Source organism: Opisthocomus hoazin, chromosome 7 (genome assembly GCF_030867145.1).
Source record: "Opisthocomus hoazin isolate bOpiHoa1 chromosome 7, bOpiHoa1.hap1, whole genome shotgun sequence".
Classification (NCBI taxonomy): domain Eukaryota; kingdom Metazoa; phylum Chordata; class Aves; order Opisthocomiformes; family Opisthocomidae; genus Opisthocomus; species Opisthocomus hoazin.
In genome coordinates this window covers 9829408-9846147 of record NC_134420.1, presented here as the reverse complement: position 1 = coordinate 9846147, position 16740 = coordinate 9829408, and the positions used below count along the sequence as shown (strand labels likewise).

At 43.2% G+C, this 16740-nt stretch overlaps 1 protein-coding gene across 1 annotated transcript in view; it reads left to right on the top strand.

Annotated features, from left to right (window-relative positions):
• CSTF3 (cleavage stimulation factor subunit 3) overlaps positions 1-16702 on the top strand; it is a 51383-nt gene extending 34681 nt beyond the window's left edge. The window contains exons 5-21 of the mRNA XM_075427043.1: positions 72-169; positions 1654-1720; positions 1815-1849; positions 1956-2082; positions 4766-4843; positions 5037-5199; positions 5742-5851; positions 6267-6383; positions 7492-7566; positions 8896-9039; positions 9131-9233; positions 11066-11135; positions 12448-12643; positions 14192-14345; positions 14731-14825; positions 14955-15015; positions 15999-16702. Of these exons, the coding sequence (XP_075283158.1) occupies positions 72-169; positions 1654-1720; positions 1815-1849; positions 1956-2082; positions 4766-4843; positions 5037-5199; positions 5742-5851; positions 6267-6383; positions 7492-7566; positions 8896-9039; positions 9131-9233; positions 11066-11135; positions 12448-12643; positions 14192-14345; positions 14731-14825; positions 14955-15015; positions 15999-16201 (1896 nt within the window). The 3' untranslated portion in view covers positions 16202-16702. The remainder of the gene's footprint in view (positions 1-71; positions 170-1653; positions 1721-1814; positions 1850-1955; positions 2083-4765; positions 4844-5036; positions 5200-5741; positions 5852-6266; positions 6384-7491; positions 7567-8895; positions 9040-9130; positions 9234-11065; positions 11136-12447; positions 12644-14191; positions 14346-14730; positions 14826-14954; positions 15016-15998) is intronic.
• Positions 16703-16740: the final 38 nt, after the last annotated feature.

Here is a 16740-nt window from a genome sequence, read left to right as displayed (position 1 = left end):
TATAGCGTTAAAAGTGGAAGCCTGATTTCTGTATCTGCCTCCTGATCACGTCTTCTTGATGTATTAAACAGTTATTTCAGCGATGCCTTATGAAGGTTTTACACATTGATTTATGGAAATGTTACCTTTCCTATGTACGAGAAACCAAGGGGAAGCTACCTAGTTACAAGTAAGTTAACAGAGTTGCTCTGAATTATTGTAGTTTTATGGTGAATCTCTTTTTGATTTTTGACGAGGGGATGAGGAGGAACCTGGGTGGCAAACCTGCCTGGGGATCTTCTGGTAGAGTGCTGGGGGGGGGGGGTTGAGGGGGGGGTGGGTGGGTGGGTATAATACATAATCTGCATTTAGAAAACGTTTTTTAAAAAATTTCTTGAATTCAGCTTTCTGGGTAAAATTTCTCCCTTACTATGGATCCATAAAAAGAGGTGGGACAAGAGTGGGGGGGTAGCTGGCATATCCATGCTGGTTCCCTGCAGGTGAGATCGGTGCTTGAGCCGGTCTGAAACACACTGCTCCTTAGTCTGGAGCTTTTGCTGTCCTCCCCCTTAGTGCTCTGTTCAGAGTCTCCACAAAATTCAGCAGTGATTCCAGCTGAGGTACTGTGTTTGAACAGCAATAGTAAATAGTTCAGTAATTGGAGGTTTTGGAAGGCATTAAAAGGCATAAAAATCAGGGTGTCATAATTTTGGGATGCATTAGTCTTCATCCCTTTTCATGTACTCATTTTGTTTATAATCCTGGGGACTGAGTTTAATGCTTTTTCTTCCTTCATGAGTTTCAAAAAATGTCAGTGCTTTTCAGCATCTAGAAACTCTTTCTTTCTCATCCCACCATAATTTTTTTGTATTACAGCTGAGAAGTTAACTAATGCATTAACAGGATAAAAGCAGATTTTAAAAATTTATTTGTTTTTACAAGACTGTTTTGAAACAATTAAAAAACAGCTCCCCCCCCCCCCGGTCTTTTTGTCTAATTTGACTTTCCTGTATTTTTCCTGCTAATGTGGTCAAGGAGGTAGTAAGGTGCTGAAAGATGTTTAAGTAAAGGAAACTGAGGGCAAAGTGGGAGAGAGAAAAAAGCTGGTTTCACTGAAACTTCACCAAGGAAATATTCTGTGAACATTTTAAATGTGGGGAAAAATAGTTTGAATTTGGAGGGATAAGAAATCATGTGAATGATTTGGGGCAGTTTCCACACAGGGGAGTTACTCCTCATTGCCCTTTTGGTGTTCCTGGAGAATTGCAACAAGGTTTGGGGAATTCTGGGAAAAAAAAAGAAACCACGGGTCCAGTAGATCTGTCCGCTAAGATGATGTAGAGAGCAGTGGTTTTCTATCTTCTCAACTTCCAGCACACATAGCACACATGGATTGCCACTTACTTAAGGGGAGGAGGCTGTCTCGGGAACTGTTAGTGTGCTAGATTGCCACCAATAGATTTAAATAATTTTCTTAAAAAGTAAAACAGGCAAACAAAACCCTAAATGCAGAATTAACAGCTATCGAATGCCAATTTTTACTCTTGGGTGTTGAATGACACTTTTCGTACCCCAATGTTTAGATTTTATTGCACAAAAGAATATCTTCAATAAAGAATTTTTTAAATACTAAAGACTTGCTCTATGGTCTTTGTGGTTTGTTTTCTTCCTCAGAGAAAAAATGGCTCAGGCATATGATTTTGCTCTCGATAAGATTGGCATGGAAATCATGTCATACCAGGTATGTTTTTATACCAAAAACATTTTATTTCTTACTTTATAAGATGTACAGCTAAACATTGGTTTCATTATATTTAATATTTTTTCTCACATAGATCTGGGTGGATTACATCAATTTTTTGAAGGGCGTGTAAGTACCTTAAAAGAATTTTTTTAAGGTCAGTTACTGTAATGTTGATGTTCATACCAGTTATGGTCTGTAATAGCTGACATGAATCTCTCTCCCCACTCTTTAGAGAAGCAGTGGGATCCTATGCAGAAAACCAGAGGATAACAGCTGTCCGTAGGGTTTACCAGCGTGGCTGCGTGAATCCAATGATAAACATAGAACAGCTCTGGAGAGATTATAACAAATACGAAGAGGTAATCAAGAACATGAAATTTGTTTGTGACATGTTTAAAAAAAAAAAAAAGGTATAATGAAGTATAGTGCCCAAACTGTATCCACTAAATAATTGTGTCAAAGAGGTGGCTGGCAGTATAAACACATTCTGCGTGTGCAGTATGTACCAAGACCTGTGGCAAAACTGCACAAATACCTGAGTGATAATTGCTTTTTGTTTGAAAGACTTTCTATAGCATACATTTAACTGTCCCATTTCTCAGCTGGCCCAGTAGAATTGCTGGTGAATTAGAAATCACTGGTATCAATGGCAAAGAATCTATTTAATGGAAGCTAGAGCAGATCAGCTGGCAATGAGGGCTTGCTTCCCCAAGGAGGCACTCCTCTCCTGTCAGTTCTAGTTGAACAGGGTAAAATGGCATTCAGCTGTGAGGGTTTGGACTTCCTTCACAGTATTAAGTTATATAGTCTCAGGTACATGTAAAATGTTTCTCACCATCCTTCACCTGAAGCCATTACAACGTCAGTTCAGGTGAGTCTGCTACCACACCGTCTTCAACACACTTAACCTTGACCTTGCACACTAATTTGTAGCTGCACCTTTATAGTGTATTCATAAACGTGTTGAGTAATGGCTGGTTAACCTATCCCCGTCCGCGGAGGTGAGAACGCAGGACGGAGGGTGGACGCCCTCGTGCTCAGCACGGTCAAGCAGGGATGCTCATACAGCCTCTCCCTTGTCCTGCATATTGCACCCGGGGTTGCGGGTGCCGGCGTGCTGCAGGTCAGCTGTGTGCTGGGCAGCAAATAAAGGCAGTTTTTCTCTTTCTTTGTTGCTAATTATGCAAGTTGGAGGACTGGTGACCTGACATTAATAGGGCCACTGTGCTTGGCCAGTGGGAATACCTCCTGGTGTCCACAGCCATGAGCATGTACTGTGACAGCTCATCGCCCCGTCGGTGTTCAGCCATACCACAGAAAGCCTGCTGACCACCAGGGAAGACACCCAGCGACGTGCCTTCTCCTGCGTAGGAAAATCCCCAGTACAGCTTCCCTGTGAGCCTGCTCTTCCCCTCAAACATAGCAAAGGAAGGCTGTCGCTGCTAGTTCCGACTGCTGTCATTAATACATAGGGAGACTGTCAAAACGATAGCTGAAACCTGTCCTGCAGTCTTTCTGTACCTGCTGCTGGTTGAGGCAGCTCTGGCTGACACATGTAGCACAAAGCGGGACCTCGGGGTGCTCGGTGCTGCTGGGAGCCGAGGGCCGGTGCTCTGCTCGGGCACGGGTTTCTGCACGAGCAGTCCTGGCTAGGCTGGCCTCGGGGGAGAGGGCTGTGGCGTGCAGGTGTCCTGCACAGGGAGGGAAATGCTCCCCACCAGAAGGACCCTTGGAGGGGGAAGCGAATTCCCCACATCAGTAGCCCCGCAACACAGAGATCACATGCAGGTCTCGGTATGAAAGGTTACTGGCTATTTGCTGCCATTAAAATACTCAGGCTTCCCTTCAGTTCGGCTGGCAGCCACCGGGTAGCAATATCAGCCTGTCAGTCACCCGTGTCTTTAATTAAACAAGTGGCCAAAACTGGTAACACCCCTGGTGAGACAGAGAAGTGACAATCTTTGGCTCACAGAGCCGCACGGCTGCACCTCACGAGGCTGGGAGTGCATCCTGGGAGAACGTTGCTGCGTCCTCAGCCCAGTCCCGCGTTCAGCAGGGCGTTGCTGGCTGTGTGTGCTGACTGGCCCACGTAGCTGTCCCAGGCAGCGCTCTGCGAGAGTCCCGACAGCACCTTGCTGCTGTCATGGGTCGGTACCCAGCTCAGGTGCCTGTTTGGAATAGGGCTGAAAGCTGTGCTTGCCCTCCTCTAAGTCCTGGCAAGCCCCACCAGCAATGCCCACCCTGACACAGGCGTGAACAGAAGGGCGGTTGCTTATCCTGCCGCAAGAGCGGTCCTTCGAGATCTTGTTCATGCTTGGGACCCCATGACCAGGCCTGTGTGGCTGATGTTGAGGTGTGGGTTGTGCCCCACATCCTAAATCCCCTGCTGTTCCTGCTCAGCAGCACGGCAGGGCCCTCTGTGCCCACGTGCGGTCCTGGGGGGCTGTCACTCGGCGGTGACAGGTCTCCAGCCTCAGCTGACAAAGGTGCGTGTATGGCAGGGTGTATGCTGAATATAACCTCTTTTAAAAGCTGTCAGTTACTTCAGGAACAGAGGAGAAGGCAGAGCTTTGAGGTCAATCCCTGTTACTGCTTGTCCAAGAAAACTGAATTGCTCGTACACGGGCTCGGTCTTCACCTGGTGAACAGCAGGCAGCCCAAGGCTGGGAGCTGTGGCTCAGGCTACGGGCTGACCAGGATTTCAAAGGAAAAATGTACATCACAAATTCTTTCCACTTTCTGCCCCAGCAGGTTTATGTAGAGTTCATTGTATTTTTAAAAGCTGTAAATGACTCAAAATACACCGAGGTGCTTGAGGTCAGTTGATTTTTAGTAGTGAGTTTATTCTCTGATAAGTAAGTTCTCGCCCATACGTTTATTAGAAGAAACGCAGTACCTTTCAAGATCAGTATTTTAAAATAACTTTGTCCTTCTTGCTCATATTTGCATCTCTGGCTTCAAAGTCTTTTCTGTATGAAATGAGATTCAGTACTTCCAAAGTGAAATTGCACATTCCCAATTCCTTTTTTCACCCTTCTCCAGGGCATCAATATTCACTTAGCTAAGAAGATGATCGAAGACAGGAGTAGAGACTATATGAATGCACGACGTGTAGCAAAGGTACAACCTTCTGTTGGCTTTGTTCTATTTAATTGTATGAACTAGCAATAAACTTGGTTCTTATTTTGAAATAAAAGTGTGTGTGAGACTAATAAGGTTGGTATGCTAAAATCAGTCAGTTTTATAAAGCATAACCTAAAATAAGTGTTTACTGTGTTTAGGTATGCTGTTCAAAACATTGCTTCTGTTTCAGGAATATGAGACAGTGATGAAAGGTCTGGACCGCAACGCTCCCTCTGTCCCCCCCCAGAATACCCCACAAGAGGCGCAGCAGGTAGACATGTGGAAGAAATACATCCAGTGGGAAAAGAGCAATCCTCTGCGTACAGAAGATCAAACTCTCATAACAAAAAGAGGTAATTAGATGTTGCGCTAGGACACGTACAGTTGTATTTCTTGGCTCCGTTAACAACCTCCAGCATAAATAATGATGTGATTTAGTGTTCAGCGATCACGCTGGAGCTGTAGTTGATCAAGCTTCTTGAATTGTGTAGGGTTTTTTTTGACTACTCTTTAGTTTTTGCTCCAGCTAAGCTGAAAGTAATACATGGGTTTTGGGGGACAGTGCAATAGTTGTGTGCCACCGAACTTTTATCAGAGGTCAGGAAACGGTGGATCACAGCCTGATTTTATGGCTGATGTTCCTGAAGGAGTTCTGCTTCTTCCTCTGTGGAGGAGGCAGGTTTTAGCTGCTGGTTATGATTAATGAAGTTCCTGGCAATATAAAAGAACTGCAGTTAGGATCATTGTATTCAAAGCCAATTAGTGTTAATATTGTCGGATTTATTTGCTGGCTTTTGTATTTCATACTTCTATTTCATACTTTTCATACGTGGCAAGATGGTACCATTTCTGCAGTAATACACAAGAAGTATTTCTCACTTTTTCCCCCCCCCAGTTATGTTTGCCTATGAGCAATGCCTTTTGGTTCTGGGGCATCACCCAGATATCTGGTATGAAGCTGCACAGTACCTCGAGCAATCTAGTAAACTGCTAGCTGAAAAAGGGGTAAGCAGATTGACATTGGTTTGCTTTCTTATTTCATTGCGTTGACATAGTGTATCGTTAATTTTTCCTCAAATACTTAAGAACCAAGGCGGGGGGTGTGAAAAATATTTAGCACCCTAAGTCATGTCACGTTCAGAAATTTAAAATTGGGGCTATTCGAGGAAATAAAAGTATTTGCATTGGAGATAAAAATTATGAAAAACTATTTCAGCGTTGGCCTGTTTTAGGTGTCGGGGCGGGGGGGGCGGTTGGCCAGATTTTGTGATCCCTTAACTACTGGGGAGATGATTGTCTCCTTATTGGAGCACTGCATGGAAGTTCACTGGGACTTTTGGCACACAGAAGGTGTTCCACAGATTGGCCGTCATTGTCACAGATGCTGAACAATCATATTATCATACTTATTTTATAACAGGACATGAACAATGCTAAACTTTTCAGTGATGAGGCTGCTAATATTTATGAAAGAGCGATCAGCACTTTATTAAAGAAGAATATGCTTCTTTATTTTGCATATGCAGATTATGAAGAGGTGAGCAAAAACAGTGATGTACTGACATTAAAACCCAAAGACATCTCCCATCAATAATGTAATCTATTTGAAACATACTGAATACACAGAACTCTGTAGAATCAATTTACCGATTCTTCTAGCCTTAACCTCATTCAGTGTTGCTGAGACTGAGCTGACAAAACGGAGAGGAAAAGCCCATAGTATGAGTCATAAAACTTTTGAAAATTTACTGTTTTTCCAATTAAATATTAGCTATATTTTTCAAATTACTGTGAAGTTGAAAGGCTGATAGATTCACATGTACCAGAGCATCAGGTTATTCACTTTTAAAATGGGGATAAGGAACACCTTTCCTCTGTAATTCTTGAGAGTTTAATGTTTGTATTTGCGTGGCTGTGAGGGAAGATGGGCGGCACCCTGTGCTGCAGCTTTCTTGGGACATCCCTTTCCCCAGGCTGCCACCATATTGCATGGCCTCCGTAATGAGTAATGCCCCGGCAGCGGCTGGATTTGCACAGGAAACCGTCAGGAACGAAGGCCGTTTCCCACTGATCAGACGAGGACTATGAAATCCTCTGCAGGATATATTTTGTCCGCTTATCATAACATGGAAGAGTCTTTGCAGGAAGATCCTGAGGACAATAGCAAAGAAACCCCTTTGTCCTTGAAAGAAAAAGCCTTCCTTGGCTTTCAGTGCAGCCTCTTGTATCCTGAGCGTGTTGGCGATTTACATTTTGAAGGCTGCACGTTGCAACATGGAGGGCTGCAGCTGGCAGGGTGACCCAGGAGGTTGGAGAGTGAAGAAGGTGGCTTTCCTAGCTGTCTCCTTTTTACCTGTGGATGGAGGTAAAGGAAACAGTCTTCTTATCCCAAACACCTGCAATGGCAGAAAAAGACTTCAGAGATTCTTGAAAAGCATGTACATAAGGACTAGTGGGAAGTAAAGAAATGACTGCACAAGACAAAAAATGCATCTGAGTAAAGGGCCTGACATACCTAGTGTTCACCTGGGGAGCAAAGGGAACGGAAAATTTTTTTTTTTTTCATTCAGATTTATTTTTGCATTCTCACAGGTGATTTGTAATAGTATTACTAAGCAGGCTGTATTTCCTTTTTATTTACTTAGAGTCGAATGAAGTATGAGAAAGTACACAGCATATATAACCGACTCCTGGCTATTGAAGACATTGATCCCACTCTGGTAAGATGATCCTTAGTATTGAGTTTTTCCACGTCTGCGTGGATAGTCACCCGAGTACACGCAAAGAATGGGGAAGGACTTGCAGGAGTTCATTGGGTCACAAGGATGACTGAGCGCATGGTGTACTGAGATGACAGAATTAGATTAAAATTTCAGTGAGGCTGATAATTACAGCCTTTAATCCACTTAGATACAGTAAGCCAGGTGCACTTTTCTCCTCTGTCTCTTTGAATCTCTTAAGCAATGAAGATACAAGATATTAAAGATTTTGTGACACAGCTCATAAGAATTGGTGTGTGTTTTGTTGGCTCAACTAAAATTTCACTTTGCCTCTCCTTAACTTATTAAAAGCACGTTGCCTTTGGCCGTTGGTCTCCCTACACAGAAATGCACCGTACTGTGTACATGTGGTTTGCAAATAAATTTGTAATGCATCATATTAGTATGTAAGCGTATTGCTGTACATCTGCTGAAGCTATACAGTAAACAAGGTTGTCTGTAGTGCCAGCTGTGCTAGTACTGAACAAATGGTGTGAGAAAGTAACCTGCCCTCAAAGAGTTATGTGGTTTATAAATAGACACCACAAAGCATGAGAAGGAAAAAGGTCATCTGAGGTCTAAAATTAAATAACAGATCAGTGTTAGAGGAAAGGTATCCATTTACTGACATGTTCTGTTCATTAAACACAGATCATAATGCTTCCAAAATAGGCATTTTCTGAGAAATCACATACCAGTTCCTCCTGTTTGAGGAATGCTGGGTTTTGTGATCTAATTCAGAGTGGAGGAAAGTTAAATCCCAATGCAAATGACAAATTGGCCACCAAATTAAATAGCACATTTATTATTTCCTTGATCGGGTGTAAATATTTGCAGACAGGATGATTTGTATCTTGGATTCTATAATGTACAGTCAAACGGTTCATCAGGCCTTTTGATTGTTCTTTCGCCTGACGGATGTCTTCAGTCTTCACTTTTTTGGAAAGTTACCTTTTTTACAGTAAGTCTCTAGTCCTCTGAAGGCACCAGCTTATGTAGATTACCTTCATCTACTCACCTCCCCTTCCTTGAAAAATCTGTGTATGAACTATTGTCATTTTAGGGGATTAGTCTGGGGTATATTCCATTAAAAAAAAAAAGTATATAAAAAGCTTTGCCTCAGTATTTATAGCAAAACAGCACAGAGGCACAGCAGAGTCTTCCTTCTGTTATCACGTACTAGCTGTGTTTTGTGAGTAAAGGTTATTTCAGATATAGTGAAAAACTTTTATTACATCCTAGTAGTCTTTGTTAGCACTGATACTATATAAATCTTCATGCGCACCTTAGGTTTATATCCAATATATGAAATTTGCAAGGCGAGCAGAAGGCATAAAATCTGGAAGAATGATATTTAAGAAAGCAAGAGAGGATGCCCGGACCCGCCATCACGTCTATGTTACGGCAGCTTTAATGGAGTATTATTGTAGTAAGGTAATCCTATATGCTTAGTTTGATATTAAAGAAGTGTCAGGAGGGTGCGTAGCTCTCTGAAGCTAATAACATTCTCGTTTAATGTTTGCAGGATAAGTCTGTGGCCTTTAAGATTTTTGAGCTAGGGCTGAAAAAATACGGGGACATTCCAGAATACGTACTGGCATATATCGACTACCTTTCTCACCTTAATGGTAAGCTTTAAGCTTTGAGAGGTCTACTGAAGCGTTAATGTGCCTTCTCTGCGAGGTTATGTTCAGGCCAAGTTCTCTATATTTTAGTTGTAATTCTTCTTGAAGAGCAATGAAACCTCGTCATGAAACTCATCAATTAATTTGGAGAAGAAAACCCCTGCTGTTTTGTCGTTACTGAAGTTCCAGAAGTGCACTGATGTTAGAACTCGATTCTGCTGAGTAGAAGAGGGTGAACTTTCCAAATTGCAGCAGTTTTATGGCATCTGCTATGAACAGTGGGGAGCACACTGAGAAATCTCAGTCCTGAGGACAAAGATCTATCGGGGGTTGAAATCAGCCTGAGAGGAGCCATGAGTTAGTTGATCCCTGCTAGAGTTAATTTAAACGTGTTCTGCCCAAAGAGATGAGATGAGCAAGGTACAAAAGGAACCCAGTGAACGCCGGTCCCGCTGGGGAGTTGCCGGTTTGCGGTTCAAGGAGCAGGGCGCGAGCAGGCGCTGGGGGCCCTGGGCGGGAGGTGGAAGGTCTCTGTGTGGGATGCCCTGGTGCAGGAGTTAGTAGCGAGGTCACGAGAAACCCGAGCTGCTGTGGGGAGCAGGGGCTGACCGAGACCTTTGAGTGGAACGGTCCTGGTCCGTGGTTCATGGGGAATGAGAGAAGAGGGAGAAGAGCGCTTCGTCCCCGGCTCTTCTTCTGCCCAGCCCTGCCTGACAGATACTCATCGGAATTCAGATTTCTTCAGGTATTTCTTCAAGTATTCAGTACTCTGGCTCAGTATTTGTAGCGTAAGAACATGGAGGTGTAACTCAGTCTGGGTTTTACTGCTAATGGCTAGCTCCATTTTGTGAGCCAGCCCCCCCGCCGCGGGCCGGTGCGGTGGCCGCAGGGAGCTGTGCTGCTGGGCCCTCTGAGCCTCCCAGCTCAGCCTCCCGGGCGTGCTGTAGGCACCAGCCACATGAATCTCTCCTGTCAGGCTACAGGACTTTTTTTCTTTTTTTTTCAGGCTTTGAAAGTTTGAACAGATTTGGAGATTTTTTTTTTTCCTCCTGTGAGCTGTAAACAGAGTTTTTTCAAGTCAAATTATATTTAATTTTGCAAGAAATTATTTTAGGTCTGCGTGAATATTTGCAATCCCTTTCCATAGGTTGCCATCAGAAAAAATTATCTTTAAACTTGCCAGTGTATTGCTCTGTCCTGGCAACCCAGCAGACTTTACTGAAAAACAAGAGCATTGGTCCCTGAACTCCTGTAAATGTACTATATGGTAAAATGCCCAGCGAGAGAGACAGGGCGGAAGCTGGCAGCTTGAAGAACAAAACCACCAGCCACTCCATTCCCCCAGCTGGCAACGTACAAAGGCTGACTGCTCATTGGGAACCAGGTCTAATAATTTGGGGAGGACTTCTGAGGAATACACCAGTATATTAATATTGCCCTAATTTAAAAGGGAAGTAATGAATTGAAAGGCCAAATTTAAAATTACCGAGATATGCCACTGTGGTAATTAAAGAAAACTGAAAAAAACCCAGAGATCCTGAACAGATGCCAAGCAATAGCTGTGCTATTATAAAAGAACCTGTATTAGGATCGGTTTGTTGCTGTCAACAAAAATAGACTTTCAAATAACAAATTCACAGTAGAATTTAACATTGGTAAAGTTTTATGTAGGTGTTCAGATTTTTTTTCTACTTACTGAAATTCAAATCCAGGTATCGGAGTGTCAGCCTTATATTTAATTCAATGTACACATTTCTTTGAATGGACATGATTTTAAATTGTCTTTAATATATTTTACTCAGTGTGATTTTTCTTTTTTCTTTCTATTTTTAAAGAGGACAATAATACAAGAGTTTTGTTTGAACGTGTTTTAACTTCAGGGAGCCTTCCACCTGAGAAATCTGGGTACGTCTGCAAAAGCAGTTTCACTACACTAAAAAAGACACATAACCCCTTTCAACTACAAATATCCCAAAGCAATTAGAAAAATGAACAGCAGCACAGTATTAGGCACAGATGTTCCTTCCCCTATTTGTGCTGTCCAGAATAGCAACAACTGGGGCAGATCTGTGGCAGTGCCTGTCCCACTTGCGGTGAAATGAATCAATTTATTGACTTTCAAACCTCGCTGACGCAGGATTGCAGGGGACCGAGCGTGGCACCCTTCTGCAGGGCGCAGTCCGGAGGCCGTGCCCTGAGCGGGTGGCGGGGTCGTGACGCGCACCGCTCGCCTCGTCGGTGCTGTGGGGAGGTGGGGAGGGGCAGCTGGGAACACCTTGCAGGAGCGCTGTTACGGGAGGCGGCTCGGAACGTATTGAGGAGAATGCTGAACAGCTCCCAGCCAACGGGAAATAAAATAGTGAAAGAACCCGGAAAGACTTGGATAAGCCACTCACCGCTGCGTTTTCATTACTATTTTCAAAGTTTATTTCTCTGCACAAATGGTTATCAAACCCTTTGCAGTCCAAGTGTTCACCATGATTGTTCTGGTAGACGTAGGCATCGCAGCTAAGAAACCTAACATCGCACTGCCGTGCGCATTGATTCTGCACTTTAATTCTGGTCTTCCGTGAGAAATATTTTTATATTCATTTTAAAAGTGACAAAAAACAAGAATTTAAAAGCTGGGTCTTCTGCAAAGATGAACTCCAGAGTTAAAATGAAAGTTGGATCAAGTCCAGAAATATGGTCAGAGGTTGCCTAAGTTATGAGATTGTCCACAAACAAATAAGCAGCAACTAAATTTCCAGCTCTGTAAAATTCTGAAGCGCTGCCTGTTGTGTTACAGGGTATTGCCCTTGCCTGGTGGAATACGCTAGCCTATGCAGATCAACTAAATCGTAGCCTATGTTGAAAAGTCCTTCATGTATTGGGATCAGAGTGAAATTCTGCGTAGCGGGATGAGTAAAGTCTATTTGTGCAGCTCACATTGATGAGAAAAGTTTACCTCAAATGCTGAAGTCTCTTACACCAGTGGTCCTTTCCTCTCCATAACAAAGGCCTTCATGGTCCCCTAGATTGAAAGCTTTTACAGAGATACATGAGGCACTGGGAAGGTATTGCATGTTATAGATGCATCCAAAGTAAAAAAGAGAAATGGTTGTGTGTGTTCCCAGATCACCTCCTTTGAATCTCTCCTCTGGTGTCCTTTTTAACTGGGTTGTGGTCAGTAATTCTTTCTCCTTCAGCAGCTGTATGTTTATCTGTTCTTTTACAGGGAGATCTGGGCTCGGTTTTTAGCTTTCGAAAGTAACATTGGTGATCTAGCTAGTATACTGAAAGTTGAAAAACGGAGGTTTACGGCATTCAAGGAAGAATATGAGGGTAAAGAAACAGCTCTGCTGGTAGACAGGTACAAGTTCATGGACTTGTACCCTTGCTCTGCTAGCGAACTGAAGGCCCTTGGTTATAAGGTAAGAGGATAAGAACACTTAATTTTACTGTTATTCTTTTCAGTCCTAGCACGCTTCAGCAATTCCTTGTTTAGGGCTTGCCTTGCCCTTTTTTCCCTTGGTAGAAAAGCGGGTAAACCAGGCCTGGCACGCTGCCTCCGGGTTGTCGTGTTGGGCTGCAGCGTGCCAGGACAGAGCAAGGAGCACGGCGCACAGATGTGACTTGATGTGTTCCCTGTCCCGTGGCAGGGCTGGCGTGCTGATGCTGTCGCCACACAGCCACAGGCCTCCACTTTGGGCTTCAACCCGAGCTCTTTCCAATGCCCCAGTTCCTTTGGAAGTTTGTGGAGTCGGGCTGCCCGTACGGAACCTCGCTGGCTGCCCTGCCGCGCCAGCTGGCAACCCCCCCTGACCCCTCGCAGAGCCGTGTCAAAGCCAGCCCGCACGCCGCAGTCCCAGCGACTGCTGCGAGCGCCCGAGGAAAGTTATCTGGAGAGATCAGTGGCTGCCTGCTTTCCCCCCCCCCCCCCCGTTGTTTAATATGGTTGAAGTGCTTCAGTGCTGCTATTTGGAATTTAAAGTCTAGGCCAGACATCTGGATCTGGTGGCCTCACATCTCATTTCTGACCACATGTATCTGAACTACTATTTTAATTGTGTGGAAGGCCATAACGCTTTGGAAAACCATTAGAACAGAATAAAATGTTGATTTTTTAAATATTTTTTTTTTAAAGCATGATGAAAAATAGGCTGCCAGAGAGGCAGAAACAGCTCTGTTGGAGGAACTGCTCTTTCCCATTTACATGAAGAGGAAGAGAACCTTCAATTCATGTCTCAAAAATAGTGCCTCAGCTTCCATTTATTTCTTACACAGAAAAGTAATTTTTGAAAAATACAGAAGTCATCAAAATTAGCAAAGCAGCTGAATTGTTGGTCTTCACACAGTTGTAAAATAGTACGATAGGTGGAAGTAAGCGTCACATTCAGCCACTGAATATTATTCTTTCAATGCAATTGTGACAAAGTTATTCTGATGTTACAGGTGCGCTTACAAGAGAGTGTATCTCGATAAACACCTGCGAGGTGGCATGACCGTAGGGCTGCCGATGGATCGGCCCTTGGGCTGATTTTGGTTGCTTGTAATATGCCAGAATACAATCCTGTTGGAGCTGATGCTTTGCACGCCTGCTGACTGCCTCATGCTTCATTTCTTTCACAGCTAACACAATCTAGGGAGTGAAATGAGGGAGAAATGAGAGTTGTGAAGGCCTAGTGGTCTGCACCTGCTCGCCTCAATCTTTTTAACGTAAAAAAGGAGCCACACAAAAATGACAAATACGGGCCCATTCAGTAACAAAACCAAGCGTTTCCACTCCCAGCTGGGACGCTGTAGGACTAAAATGTTTGATGAAAACGTGCAAGTTTTGCCCAGATGGTCTTCTAAGAGGACATCTGACATGGTAATGGTGACAAAGTGAGGATAAGCGCCTGGTCAGGAGGTCTGGTTCTGTGATTTAAGCAGGCAATGTGATCCTGCCAAGTTCAGCGCTCTCTGTTTGGCTCTCGCAGGATGTCTCCCGTGCCAAGCTGGCAGCTATCATTCCAGACCCCGTGGTTGCACCTTCCATCGTGCCTGTTCTCAAAGACGAAGTAGACAGAAAACCTGAATATCCAAAACCGGACACTCAGCAGATGATTCCATTTCAGCCAAGACACTTAGCACGTAAGTCGGAAGTGGTTACATTTGCCCTGGTGGCACGTTACTAACCTGTGTCTTTAGCAAACCTGATCACAGAGAATTCCCTGTCTTGTCAGCTAAACATGTGCTTAAATGTTAGGCTGGTATTTAATTGGATTGCTAGAGGCATATATAGTTTACTTCATACTAAGGTTACATGGAAATAAGTACAAGTAGTTTGGGGTCTGGTAAATGATAATAAGCTGTTATTGCACGCTGCTCATGGACTTCAGATCGCTGACTAAACAATACGTAATTAGTAGAGGCAAAAGTGACAGAGCAGTAATTATTTGCATCAAATAATAACGCTGCAAAAGCACTTCAAGTCTAGCCATCTTGCTCTGGCTTCACACAGTTTTTCTTCCCACAGCTCCAGGATTACATCCCGTCCCAGGTGGTGTATTTCCCGTTCCACCAGCAGCTGTAGTTCTCATGAAGCTCCTGCCACCTCCTGTTTGTTTTCAGGTTTGTTTTAATGAATCCTGAAAACTTCCAAAAGTTGTGAAAGAGATTCTGTTTTGACGGAACCACAGTATGTATCACTCTATTGAAAATAACCTTCTAAACCTTTTTTTCTTTTCTGGAACAAATCAGGGTCCCTTTGTTCAAGTGGATGAGCTCATGGAGATATTCAGAAGATGCAAACTACCAGACAGTAAGTTGTTTGTTCGCTCCGGAGCCTGTGCTGGTGCTGCGTGAGGCTCTGTTTTACATATGGATATTGCTGTCTAAATCTAGGCCTCGCTTACAGATGTGTAATTATTATTTAAGAGCATACTGTTGAACTGGCTACATCCAAAGGGTGGAATTGTAACTGTGGGGAGATCAACAAAAAGTCAAAAAGCTGCAAATCACCAGCTGCTACTTTAATAACATTTGGTGGTAACCATTAAAAGAAAGAAATGAACATTTTTCAGAATATTGCTTAAAAGAAGCAAGGCATTATTTCTAGCAGCGTTGTAACCGTAACATTAAATTTTACAGATTTGCAGTGTGGTAAGTTCACTGGTAGGCACAACTGTGAATCCACGGGGTTGCACTGCTTGAGAACAATTTAAGAGCCATGTTTTCTGAGCTCCTACAAAGAAGGTGGAGTTCTGAAATACAAGACAGATCCATACTCAAGGCTTCATGTAAACTACGGCAGATGATGCTACTTTTCACCCCCTCTGTTAGTTTAAGGAGCAAATGATCAGAGGTAGAGCAAGCTAGGATTTAATTTCTTTGAGAGTGAAAATAAAACATCTAGTTAAATAATAGATGGTATTTTTGAAGCTTTCTCTGTTGATAAGCGGCAGCTGACTTGCCATGCATACTTTCTGATGAATCATGAACCAGCTATCCTGTTTCCCCAACAGGCTTTCCTGTTTTATTAAGCTTGCAAATGACCTCACTACTTGTGTAAAGGGAGCTCTCAAGCTGAAGCAGCAGCCCTTACTTTATAATTAGTGCTTGCCACAGCTTGGAGTTTTAGACAGTCGAGGCTTAATTCTTAATGTTTGTAGGAGAAGAGGGTAGGAAAATGGCTCGTTCCTGAAATCTCCATGACGTCGCTATCTTGGTGTCCCTGTTTGCGTGCTTATTTCTAATCAGGGAATTTAGCTTCACAAATTAAATTAATCTTTTTCCTTTCTAAAGCTGTTGATGAAGCTGTACGCATAATTACCGGAGGCCTACCTGAAATAGCTGTGGAAGGCAATGGACCTGTGGAAAATAATGCTATGCTCAATAAGGCTGTGAAGAGACCACATGAAGATTCCGACGACGATGAGGAGAAAGGATCTGTAGTTCCCCCTGTACATGACATTTACAGAGCACGACAGCAAAAGAGAATCCGGTGAAACAAGTTTGGAGTTCTACTGTGATAGACAAAGACTTGCATTGAGTCCGTCAGTCTCTTAAAAGTCAAGCAATTAAAAGGGACAGCTGCAAATAAACGAAAAAAAAATCTTGAAAATGGTTTTGTTACTGTGGTGCCTCTTCTCCCGTATGGTTCTTAGTCCGAAAACAGCCAGAACAACCTTAGAATGTGCTCTGAACAAAACTAGGTTTTTGAAGCCAAAAGTGCAAAATGTCAAAACTGCATTTTGTTCCTCAAGGGTGTTCACATCTACCACTTGAAATCTTGTGGGTTCTCAACAGTTTTATTTTAAAAACTGGATGGCTTATACTTGTGAAGCATTTTTAATCCACGTTTTCTGGAAAACAGTTGTTCTCAGTTTGTTCATGTAGTGTCCTGCCTTATTGTTGATTTTTATTTATGGCAGAATGTATGGGATCTGTTTTGTAGTTGAAAATGGAAAAAAACATTCCTTTAAAATAAAAGGATATCCGTAACATCATGCCTCATTCTGGTTTTATTCAAACACAACAAGTTACT